The sequence below is a fragment of the Alosa sapidissima genome, chromosome 4, assembly GCF_018492685.1.
Source record: "Alosa sapidissima isolate fAloSap1 chromosome 4, fAloSap1.pri, whole genome shotgun sequence".
NCBI classification, from domain to species: domain Eukaryota; kingdom Metazoa; phylum Chordata; class Actinopteri; order Clupeiformes; family Clupeidae; genus Alosa; species Alosa sapidissima.
The window spans coordinates 989,102-1,007,547 of record NC_055960.1 but is presented as its reverse complement, the minus strand read 5'-3'; the positions used below and the strand labels follow the sequence as shown (position 1 = coordinate 1,007,547).

The 18,446-nt window shown below is 39.9% G+C and overlaps 1 protein-coding gene across 1 annotated transcript in view; it reads left to right on the top strand.

Annotated features, from left to right (window-relative positions):
* dock3 (dedicator of cytokinesis 3) overlaps positions 1 to 18,446 on the top strand; it is a 576,384-nt gene that overhangs the window by 104,930 nt on the left and 453,008 nt on the right. The window contains exons 7-8 of the mRNA XM_042088883.1: positions 6,834 to 6,918; positions 14,002 to 14,043. Of these exons, the coding sequence (XP_041944817.1) occupies positions 6,834 to 6,918; positions 14,002 to 14,043 (127 nt within the window). The remainder of the gene's footprint in view (positions 1 to 6,833; positions 6,919 to 14,001; positions 14,044 to 18,446) is intronic.

Here is an 18,446-nt window from a genome sequence, read left to right as displayed (position 1 = left end):
CTAGGGACTGTTCGTTATTTATTGAAGGGGCCACCGGAGGAATTTTGAGTGCTTCAGTCAAAAGTTGCATGACCCTCCCTTGCCTGCTAGAAATTGTTCAATGACCCTCCGACAGAATTGTTAAAAAAGACATGACTCTCCCCTGCCAATTGTCGCTGTCTTCCGCCCGCGCTGCTTTGCGCCACAGCCACACACTGTGACGTTCTTAAATCAATCTTTCCCGTGAGCTTGCATGCTACCAGTCCTTCCTTTTCAAATGTGTTGCGCCTGTTTGCACAATTTCACAAATAATCATATGTGATTAATAATATGACAAATAATCCCTGTGCACGGGGACCGAAACAATGCATGCCAACTTTTTCCGTGTTTATCACGTATTTTAACTTTCCCCCGCTGTCTTGCCGTTTTAATGTTTTCCCGTAGAATATCCCATATTTTAATACTCTCATAACAGCCCTGCCATCGGGCCTGTCTCTGTGTTGCCCTGTTGCTACCCCTTGCCCTTCCAAAGAAACAGATGTCTTCAAATCATCGTTTTCCTTGCTTGAAGGCGAACTTAGAGTGATGTTAACCTATTTAAAGGAAAATTCCGGTTTTTAGCACTTTAAGGCCCTTTTCTGGTTTGTTTTGGATGAACTAGAGTGGTGGACCGAAATTTTGACGATTGGTCCTGTCTCGACTTTCTCTCTGACTCGTTTTGAATCGCCTTTGACTTCTCAGGGTGGCTGGCAATGGGCATACTGTAGTAAGCTACTCAAACATGTCCTAAAACAACCCTTAACGTTCGTTTTCAAAACTGTGCAACTCACCGAGTGGTTAGTGGTGTTCGTTTATGTTCCAAAACAAGTAGCGTAGCGAAATACAGTTTCTGTCGTCTTTTATTTGGCATTTTGTAAAATCCCATTGATTTCTGTCATTGCACGTTGATATTACTGCGCCACCGTCTATGCTTCAGGTTCAAATACGAATCACACATTGCGCCGATATATTTGCTTTTAATAGTCAACGAACTCCACTAACCACTCGGTGAGTTGAACAGTTTTGAAAACGAACGTTAAGGGTTGTTTTAGGACATGTCTACGTGCGCACCTGAGGCTACTCCGCTACTAGAGAAAGAATTTCCCCTGTTTGTATGTTTACTCCAAGTTGGCCAACCATAACTTACCAACTCTGCACTGTAGACCCTAACTGGCTATTTATATTTTTCTGTGAAATAAGCAAATGTATTTGTTCAACTTTATGAAGCAGAATTACGCACTAGGCTACTTGGAACATAACACATTTGACAAAGGACAGATGTATGTTATAGTGATAAAATATACTTTCAGTGTTTTACGATGTCTTTGTCATGGGGAAGTTTTTTTCCCCATGCATTTATTCTAGGCTACTGTCAGTGACTGCCGTGAGAGAAGCGGGTTCTGTGTTTCGTTCATGTCAGTGACTGACGCGAGAGAAGGTGTCGTCCACAGCTCTTCAGTTCTGACAAAGCTGAAATTACTCCTTTTGAAACAATGAGTGCGCGCGTTTGTATGGTTATATTGCTTGACAGGGGGGGATCCCAAGCAGCTTTCAGCCATAAGGCTACTTTGAGAACATTTCCTAATTCACCCGACACTAATATTCAAAATGTTGAAAACTATTTCGGCATAGCCTATAAGCAGTTTAATTAAATGTAATGTTAGTTGTAAACAAACGGGCTACTTGGTGAGGCTTGGCCTCACAGATGCGCTTGTGCCTTAGATTAGCCTAACTGCTCACCCGATTCACGTTGACTGGGGGGCAGGGGGGGCCATCAGTTAATCCGGCCCTGCCCCCAACAAATCACACCTTCCCACCAGCTGTGACCGCTTAAAACAAGTCGAGAGGACTCCTAACTCACAGACCTATTCACAAACCGGTTTTGTGGCATTTCGCCTGTTTTGAAATCCTATGCGGCTACAGGAGCTTCCAATCGTGAGGAAGCAATTTTGCATTGTAGGCATAACTAACATGCAATAACGCCACCAACAACAACCAAAACTAGGCTACTCATTGTCAACATGTAAATTAAATGTAACATTATTGTGAATCAAATTAAAATGTTCTCTTTTGCAAACGTAGGCATAGTAACAGATTAATTTAATAATGTTACAAAGATACTACATCAATCCGTATGTTTCATTAGGCTACTAGGCTATTTGTTTAGCCTTACTCTTGATTAATTTAGGCTAGGCCTTTTTATTCAGTTATTCATCATCTTCCGTCCTTGTGTAGTGCACGCATTCTCAGACCTGTCACCTGCACCTCATCGTAAGGGAGGTGTTTGGAATCATTCCCTCATTACAATCATCAGCCAATCAAGGTGGTCACTTCAGTCAAGACTCACTCACTCTTAGTCAAAGATTCTAGAGCGCTCAGCTCCAGAATCTGTTCAGGAGTTGTCATTTTCCCTTACTAAGAGTAGGTCTGAAAGGCTTTGTGAATAACTTAATGAGAGAAACTCCTAGCTAAAATCTTTTATTGCTATTTAGGAGTAGCCTACTCCTAGTGGTAAGATAAAAGGCTTTGTGAATATGGCCCCTGGTGTCTAACCCAATGCATAGCCCATTTACACAAAATAATGGTGGAATATTAGGCTACTGATGATCATTGTTATTTAAGAACATGCAGTGCGCGTAGGGCACCAAAAACATCTTGCTCGTAAAAAATCATCATACCGCACATTATGGCGGGTCTGCTATTTAACCTACTTACTGTAGGCTGCGCAAACCACAGGCCTTTATTTTGGGCAAGCCTGCATTCGAGGCAGGCCTTCTGTTGAAGAATTTTATATAAAGCCTGCGCTAACAGTAATCCTCCTGCCCCCGATACCACAGCTGTGGATAGTGTGGAATGTTCAAGTAATAAAACAATCCAATGTGTGTTCAGTTTTTAGGACACAGAATAATGTTTGTAATGATACCAGTTAGGCCTACGTTCAACAGTAACATAAGTGTAATGAGCTATTCATTGTCGAAGGTGCATGGTGAAGTGAAATTCTTACTTTGGAAAACAAACATTTGCCGATATCATTGGATAGGGGATAGGCCTACTTGTTTATTTTTTACGTAGCCTACAATGGCCAGTTCAGACAAAGCCGAAATTACTAATTTTGAAACATTTGTATGGTTATATTGCTTGACTTAAATCCCAGAGAGTAGGCTACCGCACCCCACAGTGATGGGCCTAGCGGTCTTACGAGTTCAGTGTGGGGTATAAACAAGCTGAGAATTTAGCGGTGTCACGTCTGCCTGTCACAGACGTGGGGAGCTGAAGCTTGGGATACAGTTACTACAGTAACAGTATTTCATTTTACTTCTTATGGAATATTTTTTTTTTCACTTTTATAAAGGCTTTGTTTGAATGCTGTTGGAACACATAGTAGTTGATTATAAAGGCATTATAAGGTATGTTCTGGACTGCAGTAACTTGTTAAGCCAGTGGTTCTCAAACTTTTTCTTTCATTCCCCACTTTGATCAAGGGGGCATTGACTGATGATAGTGGAGATAACGTGTTATCACGAGGCCTTTGCAAGTCAGCATCTCCGACGGTAGTCTACCCTATTAAAAATATACGTTTTCGATGTCCCAAATGGAGAGCCATACTTTATTGTTTTAACGATCTCTATGCTACTCACCAAAATGTAGGCATGGGAACATGATGAAGTAGCCTATCCAACTGTCGTGTGTTAAATTATTGTGATTACGAGCCAGTGGTTTTCAAACATTATGCGTGACTCGGACATCTAACGAAATGCAACAGACTCATATCGTCCTCGCATTCGCAAAATGAGGACAGACTGCTCAGATAACGGGTGTACCTCCAGTTATGCACGTAGTTATGACTTTAGTCAAGTCATTTAAATGTGCTGGTGAAACAGTTGTGTACTCTATTGTTATTTATCCCTATTCTTGGCACTTGGCACACCAGGTCAAACCAAAAGTAACAAGCCTCGGTGTCATCTTAGATGCAGAGTTAAGTTTTAAGCCCCATATCAGTAAAGTTACTCAGACAGCCTATTTCCACTTGAGAAACATTGCCAAAGTGCGGCCCTTTTTAACTCCACAAGATGCAGAAAAACTAATTCACGCCTTTATCACTAGCAGGTTAGACTACTGCAATGCACTTTTCACTGGTCTTCCCAAAAAACATCTAAAGAAATTGGCACTCATACAGAACTCTGCGGCTAGACTTTTAACTAAGACTAAGAAGAGAGAACACATCACCCCTGTGTTGGCTGAACTGCACTGGCTCCCTATTTCCTATAGAATTGATTTTAAGGTTATGTTAATTACTTACAAAGCTCTGAATGGCATAGCACCTTCATATATCTCTGAGCTTTTAATATCTTATCAACCATAAAGGAAACTTAGATCATCCAATTCTAATCTTTTAATCGTACCCAAAGTGCTCCACAAACAAAGTGGAGAAGCTGCGTTTATCCATTATGCCCCCAAACTATGGAACACCCTGCCTCTGTACATCAAGCAGGCGAGTTCAGTAAATATTTTTAAAAAAGATCTGAAAACATACCTGTACAGGAAAGCTTTTAGTTAACTCATCTTATCCTGTAGACTACATTTTCAGATTATTCTACATCTGCTACTATTGGAGGGCGCAGCCAGCCAGAAGCAGATGGGCTCCCCCTATTAAGTCAGGTTCTGCTCAAGGTTTCTTCCTGGAATATGGGAGTTTTTCCTTGCCACAGTTGCCATATGGCGTGCTTGTGGGGGGTAAGAGGGTTAAGGCTGCCAGTCTTATGACGTCATTTTCTATATTTTTGATATGTTGCTGAGTAGATCATAAACAGCAAAGAAAGGTGATTGATAATGACTGACTGACTATTATTGTGTTACATGCTTCAAATGTAAAGCACTTTGAGCTGCATTCTGTGTATGAAAGGTGCTATACAAATAAAGCTTATTATTATTATTATTCACCCACGCCGTCAATTCTGTGGCGCAGTGCGTTAAGGCCGGCTGATGACAGTTATTTTATTATTAGTTATCAGTCCCCAGTCCAAGAGTTCGAATCTGTGTTAAGCCCATATTTTGAGAAATGCTGAATAGACCACAACCAATTTCAATTCTTCAACACGGTCACCGTTAGACTAGAGGGGAGAAAGAATAGGAAAAGATCTGGGCACAGTTCTTCCAGAGCTTCGTGCTAAGTAATAAGCGTTGAGTCTAGATGTTTGTGTGAATGAAACGAAGCGTATAGGCCATAGTGTGACATGCGTAAACCAATGGTGTAGAGATGACGCCACAGGGTTTTATTTAAGAGAGCCTACGTTTGTATGTAGGCAGTTTATATTCACAATACTTAGGCCTACTAAAATAAATAGTATTTTATTTGTATTGGTTGTTTAGAGTAAAAAAAAATCGGTCGGTCTTAACGCAAGTTTACAACCGGCAAGTCGGTCGGACTAAAAGGGGAAAAAAATAAATATTTGGGTCGGTTCTAAATTGACAGGGTCGGTCAGGTTACGGCAAACGAAAATATTTTTAAGGATGGCCTGGCAGTGTTTTTTTGCGCGTCTGCAGAAGTCAGCCAAATATGAATGTAATTCTGCGGCATAAAGCATATGTATTTGTTTATTGTACAGAAAAATAAAAATGACATGTCAAGCAGTCAATTGACTACATTGCAGTCAAGAAGTAGGGCAAATTAATTTAAGTAACCAAAACGTGGGTCATAGTTGTTAAGCCTCTATTGCGTAGCCTGTTAAAAACGTCGCCAGATTAAATCGGCAACAACATTGTTTTCTGCAGAAGCCTGCCCAAGGCTACAGATTCATTCTGAACAGTTATTTCTCTACTGGCTCAATTATCACACAAGACACTGTTTTGATTTGCGTAGTTGCATTACCCCCAACACTGACAATAATGTAGACAGCAAATTTCGATTTCGATTTTCGTTACCACCGTGTAGTCAAGCCTTAAGCCATACCCAAGTAGCCTAAATCGAGGTGCATGATTTATTTTGTTATTGAATTCGTAGGCTGGGATTACTCTCGGCAACAATTATGTTTAATGGTAGATCCTGCTTTTTTCAGAAGGGGTGGCAGGCAGAGCGATGTACAGTGGCAGAGAGACGCACAGTGGCTGCGCGAATGAAGTGGTCATTTGAAAGCGATGCCCACTGTACATTGTTAAATAGGGAAAACCCTGTTATAATCACCCACTTTAGATATTGGAGCTTACAGACTGTGCATCTTCAGTTTTAACTTGACGTGAAGTTATAATACTATGACTTAGTTTGAATCTTTCCAACTTCATCGAAGTCATCCATACATTTGCACAGGCGTCTGCACTATTGTCGAGCAGCATAGTTTATATTCTGTCACTTGGTTTGTTTGTAATGGAGGCTGGTATTGTTATGCCTGTCTCTCTAATGTATTGGAAACTGCAGGTGTCAGTCTACAGTTTTATTAGCATAGATAAATTGATATTATGAGAAGCAGCTGCCGTTGAAACTTTTTTTGTCAACAGCGAGTTTTTAAATTATGAATCTACACACCTACAACACAATTTATTTTCTCTTGCCCAAAATGGAGTCAAATTCTGGGTAATGTTACTTTGCATCTAGTGATTGAACGATGCAGAAATGTTTTTTTATTGCAGTTGAATATACATGATTGATATGCAAATCATTGCAAGCTATTATTTTTGGCCACAGCTTTGTGAAGAGTAGAGACATTGTTAATCTTATAACCTGACCATCAGACTGTACTCTTTCACTGCTTTTTCTGATATACCTCCATTCAATGCCTGGCCTTCCCTATCCTTTGTTCCTATCTGTCTTATCTCTGTAGACACTTGGGCCTGGATCTTGTCCCCAGGAAAGAGTTTGAGATGGTTGATGCAGACCAGATCAGTGTCTCAGACCTCTACAAAATGGTAGGTGGACATGCATTTTTTCCCAACGACAATCCATTAGGTGTGTGTGTGTGTGTGTGTGTGTGTGTGTGTGTGTGTGTGTGTCCTCTGCAAGCTTGGGGTGGTATTCTTCTATTTGTGCTTGGGGTGTCAAATTAGGTACTGTTCACTTGTAGCATTCTGGAGCATCTCATCCCCCTTCCCTCACACAGCACGTCATATATCCAGGCCAGTGAATCTTCTCTACCACCTCTTTACACTTTGCAGGGTAAAGCTATAGAACTTGTCTCCTCCTACAAATACCTAGGCTCTGTATTGGAGGAAGACTTATCGGTAACACTTTACTTGACGGGTGAGTTCATAGCACATTCATAGCAGCTGTCAGAACCTGATAGCATTCATGACTGTTTCATGAGACATGACTCAACATTCATACCAAACCTTTCATGAATGTGGAAGACAGAACGACGAGAGCTTGTCAAAATAAAAGTCCAAAGTCGCAAAGCAGCATTGCTGTTTGGTCCCAACCTCTTACCTGATCATGTCACATCTAAGTCAATGGGCTACTCCAGTGCCAAAAAGACAGAACATGGTCAAGCAAATAATTTTTGTTTCATAAAAAATATATTTGTTTTATGATGTAACCTTTGCAGATGATTTCTCATCTTTTGCTACTGGGAATGTCCAACTGTTCCAGGTTACACAAATACGGGTCAGCTGAATGTAGGCTAGTTTACCTATTTACTCAGTCATTACAAATACTTCACAACTTGTATAGTAAAGTGACATTCCACTTCATAAGATATTCATGAAATATTTACAAAGATACACAAATATAGACTTTTATTTTGACAAGTTGTCGTTGTTCTGTCTTCCACATTCATGAAAGGTTTTATATGAATGTTGAGTCATGTCTCATGAAACAGTCATGAATGCTTTATGTGCAGTTTATGACAGCTGCTATGAATGTGCTATGAACTCACCCGTCAAGTAAAGTGTTACCGACTTATCATTCAAGTTACATGTTAAACAATTGCTATCTAAGTTAAGGCTAAAGCTGGGGTTTTATTTTCGGAATAGTGCCTGTTTTTCACAGTCAGCCAAGAGAAAGTTGGTGGAAGCTACCTTCTTACCTATCTTAGATTATGGAGATATTTTTTTTACAGAAATACCACTAAGGGCTCTATCTTGCGTCCCAGCGCAAATGACTTTGTATTCTCGCGCTTTTTTCTTTCCTATTTTGCAGTCAGCGCATATTGGAATTTTCCCTCCACAGGTACACGCCTGTAAATTAGGGAATTTGATTGCGCCCACGGGGGCGGTTCAGCGAAAAGACGGGCCGTGTTCCGGCGCAAACGTTTACTGTTGATATTTTGCAGTTTCAGAAAACAATTCCGCCACAGACCAGGAACTGAATTTCTTGAATTTCCCCTGGGGATCAATAAAGTATCTATCTATCTATCTATCTATCTATCTATCTAACTCCCTGGTCTAAAGTCTGTGGCGCAAATGCAGATGCTATTTTAAGGGCGCATGCATGACCAAAGGCCTGCATGAATGAATGCGTTGCACACCAATCTACAGACACCCCCGTGCACAGACGGAAACATTCAAAGCCTTGATAATATTTGTCCATTTCCCTGTTTTGTTCGTGCATTGGTGACCTAAAAATTTAGTAGCATATATAGTACAACATCTACATGCAATATCTTTACTACAACAACGCCTAATTATGACCTATTAATTTGGACAACTTTATACAGCCCTATAAAGGCTAAAGTTACCATTGTGTATGGCTTTAAACATCGCGTTAACATCAGCCTAAGCATTATTCCAGCTGCGCTAAGGTTTTAAGCACCATAATTTTGCATACCTTGTTGTAGCCCATCTGAAATAACTCCAAGCTTTGTTATATTCCCTCCATCCTTTCGTTATTTTCAAAAAACGTTTTATATCCATGATGGCCTTGAAGTCTTGAGTTAGTGAATTAGCTTAAATCAGCTTCTATGTGCTGTTAACCAGCAACCATAGATAGTACAAGAAAGCAGCAAGTATGGCTACAATTTATGTAGTTGCTGCATCCATTCATTGTTATTCTCTCTCCTGCTCAAACAAATGTTGTGCGTGCATTAAGTTGATGATAACGTGTTTACAAACTCTACTTAACAGAAAATATTGTAAATAGCCTACTGTCATGCAGTTAATGGGATACTGTGCAGAGTTGAAAGTTAGGTCAACTTGGAAACTGTTTCTTGTTGTTGAGTTTGCTGAGGGTAAGGAGCCCTTGCTTGGCCGCCTGTGCTGCGCAACGCACACTTCGCTCTTCTTATCTATACATCATAGTTCCCATTTCTGTAAACCATACATAATTTCAAAGAAAAATATCACTCGAGGGAAAAGTGTGGTGTCCATTAAGATGTGAAAAAATAGGCATAAATCTAGCGTACACATTTTCACGATTCACGGATGTGTTGATGACATAAATTAGGAAATATTAGAGGACTTAAGGAGACGTGATGTTGAATTGCATGCCGATGCCATTTAACCCAAATGCCCCAGCGGCAGCACGGGAGAATATGTTAGATTACATTGTACATTGCAAAAATATCACCATGCATTCATAACCTCGTGATTCAGTGAGAGTGATCCCAAAACATCGGAAAGTATGTCTTTGTGACAATTCTGTATTACATTTTGTCAAGAGGAAAAATCAATAGCTAACTGTTCCCAACTGAACAGTGATTATGGGCTGTATTTTGGGCTCCAGTGCATGGCGTAAAGCTCGTTATTCACCCGCGCAAAGCTTAATTTGGTATTTTGCACGTTTATTTTTTAAACATTGCGACCAGGGGTGTGGCAATTAACAACCTAGGGAGGGGCCTGGCGCGTTGTCTAAAAATCGCTATCATACACCACCTAAACCTGGTCAGAAGTCAATGGCGAGTTGTTCATATGCTATTTTAAGAGCGCATGTCAACAGTCATATTGGCAGGTGCACGCACCATCCTTCTATCATTCATGAACGCACACCAGCGCACGTCCATGCAAAGCATTACAAGTTGTACGATTACAATGGGAAACGTAATTAGAATAAAGATATTAGAAATACTGTACATCTCATGATGAGTAGTTATTCACCATCATTTGCAAATAGGTAATGACGGTTAAAAGTGATCAGGGGAGAGGCGAGAGACACGTATGGAGCACAGCTGAAGACGCACTGTCACGAGATACAGTGGTGGAATGTAACGAAGTACATGTACTGTACATTTTCCACGTATTTGTACTTTACTTAAGTAGAATTTATAGTGCATACTTTTGACTTTTACTTCGTTACATTTTACAGCAATTATCTGTACTTTTACTCCGCTACATTTCTACAACACCATCGTTCCTTTTTACGATACATTTTATGATCAGATTTTTTTTCTCTCTGACAAACACGTTTGTTTTACCAGGGGGCGGGGGTGCTACCAAAGATTCTGGAGCGCTACGTGCCCACAATTGCATTAGCTTAAAACTATCTAGTCGAGTAACCTAAAACTAGCTTAATTAAAATGCCACAGCCCATACTAGTTTTTCTTTTAGAATATAGATATTAAGATAATACATTATGCAAATACTTTTACTTTTAATACTTAAAGTACATTTAAAAGCAGGTACTTTTTACTTTTACTTAAGTAGGGTTGTCATTGTGGTACCTTTACTAAAGTAAATATTTCTCTGTGTATTTGTACTTTTGAAATGAATGGGGTTTTATGGATTTAGGTGAAGAGAGTGTACACATAATACATTTTGGTTTGTACCATGAAGGATAAACTGATTCAACTATATAAACCATATATTTTCTGAAAGCTTGTGGATGTGATCTAACATGACATGTGACATGTCCCACCCTTCTCATTAGTATGCTGCCCAAGCATAATACATTGGGTATTGGTAAATAGTGTATATTAGGGTGCATCATCCGCCTTGACATATGCAAATTAATCTGTCCCTATGCTTATTATGTTCCAATAAGCGAAAAAAAAACATTCCTGGTAAATTTTAAAGTAAATTGGATAATATTTAGGTGGCCCACCATCAACCTTTATGAATGGTCGAAATTGTTGCCAAATTTAGGAAATCACCTTGCAATATAGGGGACTATGGGGGTATATTTCACATTATTTCACTATTATAAATTTTTTAGCCAGTAGTTATTTAAACAATAACTGTATTAAGGGCATAAAGCACACAGCTCATTGGATAAACATTGGGTTTCTTTATGTTGTCATACATATTTTGGTGATTTTTCTAAAAAAAAAAAACATTTTTTTTTCTATTTTGAATATGTTATTTGACGAAAAACACCTTAATGTGTATTGTAACACTTGTCATTAATCATTTAATTTAACTGTTGTTGCTATGGTGTTATAAAAATATCATAATTCCAAATCAGATATAGGCTACATGCGTGGGACTATTTTGTTTAGTGTAGAGTAGTAGTTGTATCACACAGGATTACATGAACTATCTTGCAACATGGCTTCTAGTGGAGAGTGTATTAGTAATGTCAATCCACAGTCTTCAAAATGTACTCTGTCTATAAGACCATTGTCTTGGATAATTGGTTTGGGCAGTGGCCTTGTTCAGGATGACTCGATCACTGGATCCCGTCTTCCAAACTGTCGCCAAGTTCTCAGTTGCTTTGTGTGGTATCTTTCGGATGGTTCATCAGAAAACAGGACAAAGTGGGAATCAGCAAATGTTGTACTGTCCCAGGTGTCCAGCTTTTATAAAAAGGCCAACATTCCTTTGATATCAGAAAGGAAAGCCTGTGAAAAAATCATCAAACTTTTAAGTAGAAGTATACTTTACTCTTTTGATCCCGTGAGGGAAATTTGGTCTCTGCATTTATCCCAATCCGTGAATTAGTGAAACACACTCCGCACACAGTGAACACACAGTGAGGTGAAGCACACACTACTCCCGACGCAGTGAGCTGCCTGCTACAGCGGCGCTTGGGGAGCAGTGAGGGGTTAGGTGCCTTGCTCAAGGGCACTTCAGCCGTGGATGTGGGCACCCTTCGGTTACAAGCCCAAAGCCCTAACCAGTAGGCCACGGCTGCCCCCAAATGGCATGAATGGCAATGATTTGGATGAAAATGCCAAACTCTGAGCTATCCCACTGAAACGATGGACCAGCCCATCTACACTGGAGAAACTTCAGAAGATGGAGAAAAACTGACAAGACTTTTGCTCTGTGGCCAGAGAACGCTGAAAGCTTGGTGAAGAACAAGGAGGACTTGTTATTTCTGGAGTCTATGAAAAATGATCGCCAGGCCTCATTTGGTTCATTCGATAAGGCATTAGCTGACCACAAATATTGTTTTCCAGCCTTCAAATTTGGTACTGGCAAAACCCATGACGGCAAGCTTTTATTGATAGTTTACTTTCATGTTGTTTATTGAAAATGCCTGGCAAAGGCAATTTTTATTGCATCTTCCCTGAAAATGTACACTATTGCCATATCTCAGGAAGTAATAAAGATAGAGACACACAACTCTATGATGCGAAAAGTCCATATTTATATTCAACTTCCATTGACATTATAGGGCTAGACCCATTATTTTTGGCGTTATTTAAGAAAAAAGGATATTTACAGCCTAGCTTTATGGACGTCTTTAGTTGGAAACTTCAGAGGCTCGGTGGGCTACCTAAACATCAATAGAATTCAATAAAATTTCTCATGGAAGTTTTATTTGGTTAATGGAACAAAATTATTCTAGGGACAGATTGATTTTCAAGAAATGATCTAAGCTGCAAAAATTTATTTTCCAATTAGTCTGTCGTAAAACGCTACTTTGCCTGGACTAATAGGCTACTCCTCCATGGGAGTGGCCCGAGGTCACCAAAGTAGTCACAAAATGCAACACTACATTAGCTGGTGGCGGTAGCAACTCAGGCTAGGTAAAGATTGTTTTTTTTTAAAAAGTGAGGTTTTTTTTTTATACCAACAGTACTCGGTGACCTTGAGAAACAGAAATCTATGTGAAAACTCACCAGATTTCTCTTTTTAAACTGTCATGTCAGATAAGCCTGATTTAATATGCATCTTCAATCTATTTGTCTATCTGCATGCTTCCTCCCGGAAATCATTTTAAAGGAGAATTTTGGCGATTTTTCACATAGATCTCTTTTTCTTGAGTCTTGAGGTCACCGAGTAGTGTCGGTACAAGAAAAAAACAACAATACAGTGCTACACTCGGGGGTATGAACATTGGGGCTCATGAACATGTCCCCAGAGTGTAGCATTGTAGCTGCCTGGCAGCTCTAGCCACTATCTGCAGCAACTCAAGCTAGGTAGAACTGATTGTTTTCTGGGTTTTTTCATACCGACAGTACTCGTGACCTCGAGAAACGGAGAACTATATGAACAATCTCTGGAATTCTTCTTTAAATGTGATGTCATGAAGGATGTGTTATTTGTTTAATTGCTGCCAGATGAAATAACTCCCTTATGCTACTAGCCTCCATTGAGGGTACTCAGGACCTACAAGTACCTGGGGCTGCATTTGGACAATGAACTGGACTGGTCCATAAACACAGATACACTTAACAAAAAAGGATAACAGCTAGCTGTATTTTCTGGGGTGGGCTGGATGTTCTAAAGGTCAGATGTCGCCAGGATTCTTGTCTATACCGTGGTGTGCTGGGAAGGCAGCATTAAGAAAAGGGGTGCTATGTGATTGGACAGACTGATGAGGAAAGCTGGCTCTATTGTCAGTGCAGGAGAGGAGAAAGGGACCTTGAACCTTAACAAGGCAAAGAAGTATGTTCAGTGGCAGTTTGTTTGTTGTTTGTTGTTTGGGGGCAGTTCATCGTATGGACAGGCCTCAACTGCTGTAGAATAACAATGCTATTTTATTGTGTAATGTCAAGTATTGTATTGTCACATCTCTTTTGTTCTATTAATGACAAATCAACTTTAATTAATTTGATAGGAGGCACTTTTCCATTTTAAGCATCATTGTTTATCTTTCTTGTAAAGATAATAATTATGTTTGTATGTGACATTTGTAGTGTATGTAATGTTATCATTTTTGCCTTTAACCCTGTAAAGCATCTCTCTAGCAGACACAGCGTCCAACAGAGCACAACCCAGGTAGGACAACATTCTGTTGCATATTGTACAAATATTTTTGATTAATAGAGAGAAATTACTTTAATTGGTGGAGTTTTGAGCATGGCCTACAATGGAAGTCTGTGCGGCAAGGTAGCACGTCAAATAACAAACGCTATTCTATACCATTGACAATGTTCAAAGTATAAAGTAACACAACTAAATAATGAAAAGCTAACAAAACCAATAACAGTACAAGAGGTATATAAGCAAATACAGGAGTTGAAAACTGGAAAATCTCCAGGTGATGATGGTTTTCTAAATGAATTCTACAAAGTTTTTAAAGATCAGGTAAGTCCCCTACTGGTTAGAGCATACAGGTATGCATTGGATACAAGACAATAGGCGCAAACATGGGCATCACCTACAGCATGGGCGGACTGGCCATCTGGCATACCGGGCATTTTCCCGGTGGGCCGACGCACCTTTTGGGCCGATAGAATAGGCTATAGGCCTATATATAATTTAATCATTTTGACCAAACATCGGCCCAAATGAAGGACAATCAGCGGCCCATTGGTTACATTTCCATATTGACACTCGACTGATCCATAACAGCTCACGTCAGGCCCCACCCCTCGCATTTTGGCTCAGAGCCAGGATTCTGTGAGCTTCAGGAGTTAAAGTTGCCTACACGAAATTGCAGCGGGTGCCGGTAGTGACAATAGTGCAAAAGTAACACCATGTAGAAGCTTAAAAAATACAGTATTGCAAGTAGGCTAGCATATGTCAGCAACATGTTGAAGTTCGTTGAGTTTAAATGAGGATGTAAGCAAGCATACAGAGCAGAGGGACAGTGAGCAGGTGGTGGAGCCTACAGTAGTTGAGGCTACATGATAAGAACTCAGTGGTGGAGCAGGTAGGCTAAGTGTGACATGCCATGCTGACGATGATGATTATGATGACGTATTAATTGCGATAATGTAATGATATGGTAATGATAACATAGTAAGGCCGTGCTGTGATTAGGCTTATAATAACAAATAGCGTGACTTAAATGTTCTAAATGAATGATTTGCAAACCTGGGGCCTGTTGCACAAAAGCAGAATTAAGACATCCGGGATAAGTTACTGAGCTGCGCTCAATGAATCCAAAACAAGAGCGTACAGGCTTAATTGGTTGCACAACGAGCAAGCCAGGATGAGCAGACACGGATTCATCAAGCCAGGTGAAACCTATCCTAGATAAGTGCGCGCTCACGGCTCCCTCAAATAGATCCCCGCCACCGATCACAGATTCACTGATTCACCATGGCAACTAGAGCGGCTTCATTGCTTCTTCTACGGTGTGAAGTAGGTAGATAGCCTTCTCACAACAGCAACAAACAGCAACACCTCTGTTAAGGAGAATATTGCAACTAGTTCCGCGACCACCACGCGTGAAATGGTTAGGCACTCCCGTGACGTCACATTGTCGCATGACAGGTCGGGAATGGCGAGTATGTAAAAGTTAATTAATGATTACAAACGTTTAAATAATGACAGTGGGTCTAGGTATATGTGATAACAATGTGTAGTGGGCAGTGGAATAACTATTGGTTTCCGTTTGTGGTGACTGCTGACTGAGATAAGGGATGAGATTAAATAGATCCTGGAACTTAGCCTGGTCTGGAGCAGGCTAGCTCCACAGAATAAATCGCCATGGATATCCTGCTGCCCCCTTTCCCACTTTTGTGCAACTGGATCACAAATAAATTGAGCCAGGATATCCAAGATATCCCGGCTTAATCCCTTATCCTAGTTTTGTGCGATAGGCCCCAGGACAGCAAAAGAGTGTCAAATCGATGTTGTTGGTCAGATTGATCAGTTTCCGTCAGACGCCCAAAATTCAACATCGATGGCATGAGTGGTTAGCCTGACGAGCCAGACCCACATTAAAATGTAGGGTCTGGGCACTCACCGTTCGCAGTGCTCAGTCCGAGGGGCGGGATAATCGCTTGTCTTTCAAATTCCATCTGCACGCAATATGACAGCGCTGAGTCCCATGCGTTTTCCCACCAGCGGAGCTAGTTGGCTAGTTCAAACTTTTGCTAACTTAAAACAAGCTTAACTCGTGTCACACTGTTGGCCAACAGTAACATCCATCTTCTTTGTTTTCAAGTAGCAGGGAATTCAAGCCAAACCGTTGCAACTCTGCCATCAATCATTATGTTAAGCCCGCCTAACGACTCTATACACGATTTGATTGGCCTGATAGAAGTTTTTAATTTTTCGAGCTCACAAGCCAAGAGTTGCTAGACTAGCCCTGGAAATAAATCGGAAATAAAATCATAATAGAAAAGCATGTTTGGCGAAGTCTCTGGCCAGGGTCCTGAAGTGATTTGCGGGATCGTGGAAGACTCAACTGCGCAGGCAGGAGTCGTGCAGGATTCCGCAATACACCCCAAAAAATGCGTTAAAGATGAGGGACCCTATAGCCAGGACCACGCGAACAAATTCGACGGGAGAGCGCGAGGTGCGCTAATTCCCTCAGATCAGAGAGACTTGATCTGATATAACAGTGATAGGTGTCGGAGGACCACGGGCGAGAGTTTTGAGCGCTTGATCGGCAGGCCGTTATTTGCCACGTTGGTGGCTGCACCATAAAATATGTAACGGCCTGCTGGGATTACGATTTGCGTTAGAACAGCGTTGAGCTGCGTTTGAAACCAGAAGCGAGTAACGGAGCGTCCGTAGTCTGGAGGGGGGATCTTTCCATGCGATGGAAAAATAATTAGCCAAATTGTATAGAGGGCTGCAGGAGAGAGTAGATGTTGAAAATGACAGCCCAAAAACACGCGGTTGTGAAGTTCAACATCTAATGCACCCCGATGTTATAGGCTACAACTGTACAACTGTAATGTAAAGTGAAAGAAAGTGAAAGAAATTTTAAACTGAATGGTATATTTGCTATCTTAGCTAGTCAATTACAGTGCTAGCTGCAGTCATTCAGAGGTGAAATTTACCACCCCGTAACATACCACCCCATAACACTTTGTATCGTTATGGGGTGGTAAGGGGAATGTAGAGGGGGTGATAAGGGGAATGTAGAGTGGTTGTCATTGCCATTTAGATTCATTCATAAAAATTATATTTATATATAGTTTTACATACTGTGATGACTGGGGGAAACCTCTGTTCTTTCTGCAGTGAGCCCTTAGCAATGAGTCCATAGCAACCAGCTAATCTGTTGAATGCTGGTTCATCAGTATGCATTGGTCACTGTTAATATTTTATGACTATATTGTATGCACATTGAATTCACAGTTTGAAGATTAGAATCTAAATTCTGCCAATCTCCAATTAAAAAACAAACCTATAACTTTTAATATCAAATTAAGGACATTTTTATGGCAGGAAAACATGAAATGTTCTGAATTCAATTTATGCATTATGTCTAAATGGAACGCATCTTGTCCGTTACGGGGTGGTAAAAAAAAAAGACACCTGGGCTACAATAAAAAGGAAAATATTAATAGGGATTTAAGCCTGAGGTGGGAAAATGTTTTTTTATGCAGGTCATATATGTCTTATATCATGTGGATGTCTTAAAATATGGCTTGTCCTACATGATTTTTAAAAAAAATGTCAAAGTGAAAAGGCACCGGTTTCGTAGAATGACCCAATTGTCTTACACAAACATCTATTACACACACACACACACACATTCATAAACACATATCAATGCCATTTCTATTTTTTTTTTTTAATAATATTTATTTTATTATTTTTATGTATTTTTTTATTGTGTTTCACAGTGTTATTAAATAATATTAAACTGTAACAGAAAAAACATGTGACTGGATATGAAAGCACTACAATAAAGTATATATATATATATATATATATATATATATATATATATATATATATATATATATATATATATATATATATATATTATACAATAATACAATTATATTATAATTTATATAGTATATAAATATATATATATATACATAATTGCACTTCTGTGGTAGTGTGGTGAATGTCCTTATAGAAAAAAACAAAGTATTATAAACTTTGAAAGTGTACAGAGAGGTTATAACAAGACCTGTTTCTGGAGGAAGGGAATCTTCGCGTTCCGTAGCGTCAAATCAGTGGGCGCGTTAGACTTTCAGCATTGTGTAGATCTGACTGAACACGAGGCATGTTTGTATTGTAAGATTCAGCCAGATCTGTGCAGCGCTATAAGATTGAAGGCACCCACTGATTTGATGCTACAGTACACAAAGTCAGAAGATTCTCTTCCTCCCTAAACAGGTCTTGTTAACTTCTCTGTACTTTTTTCAAAGTTTGCAATACTACGTGTAATTGTATTTTGTACAGAAAAGTACAGAAGTGTAATTGTATTTTGAGCATTGTCAATAAAATGGTGTTTGTTTTCTGATGTGCTAGCCTGCCCC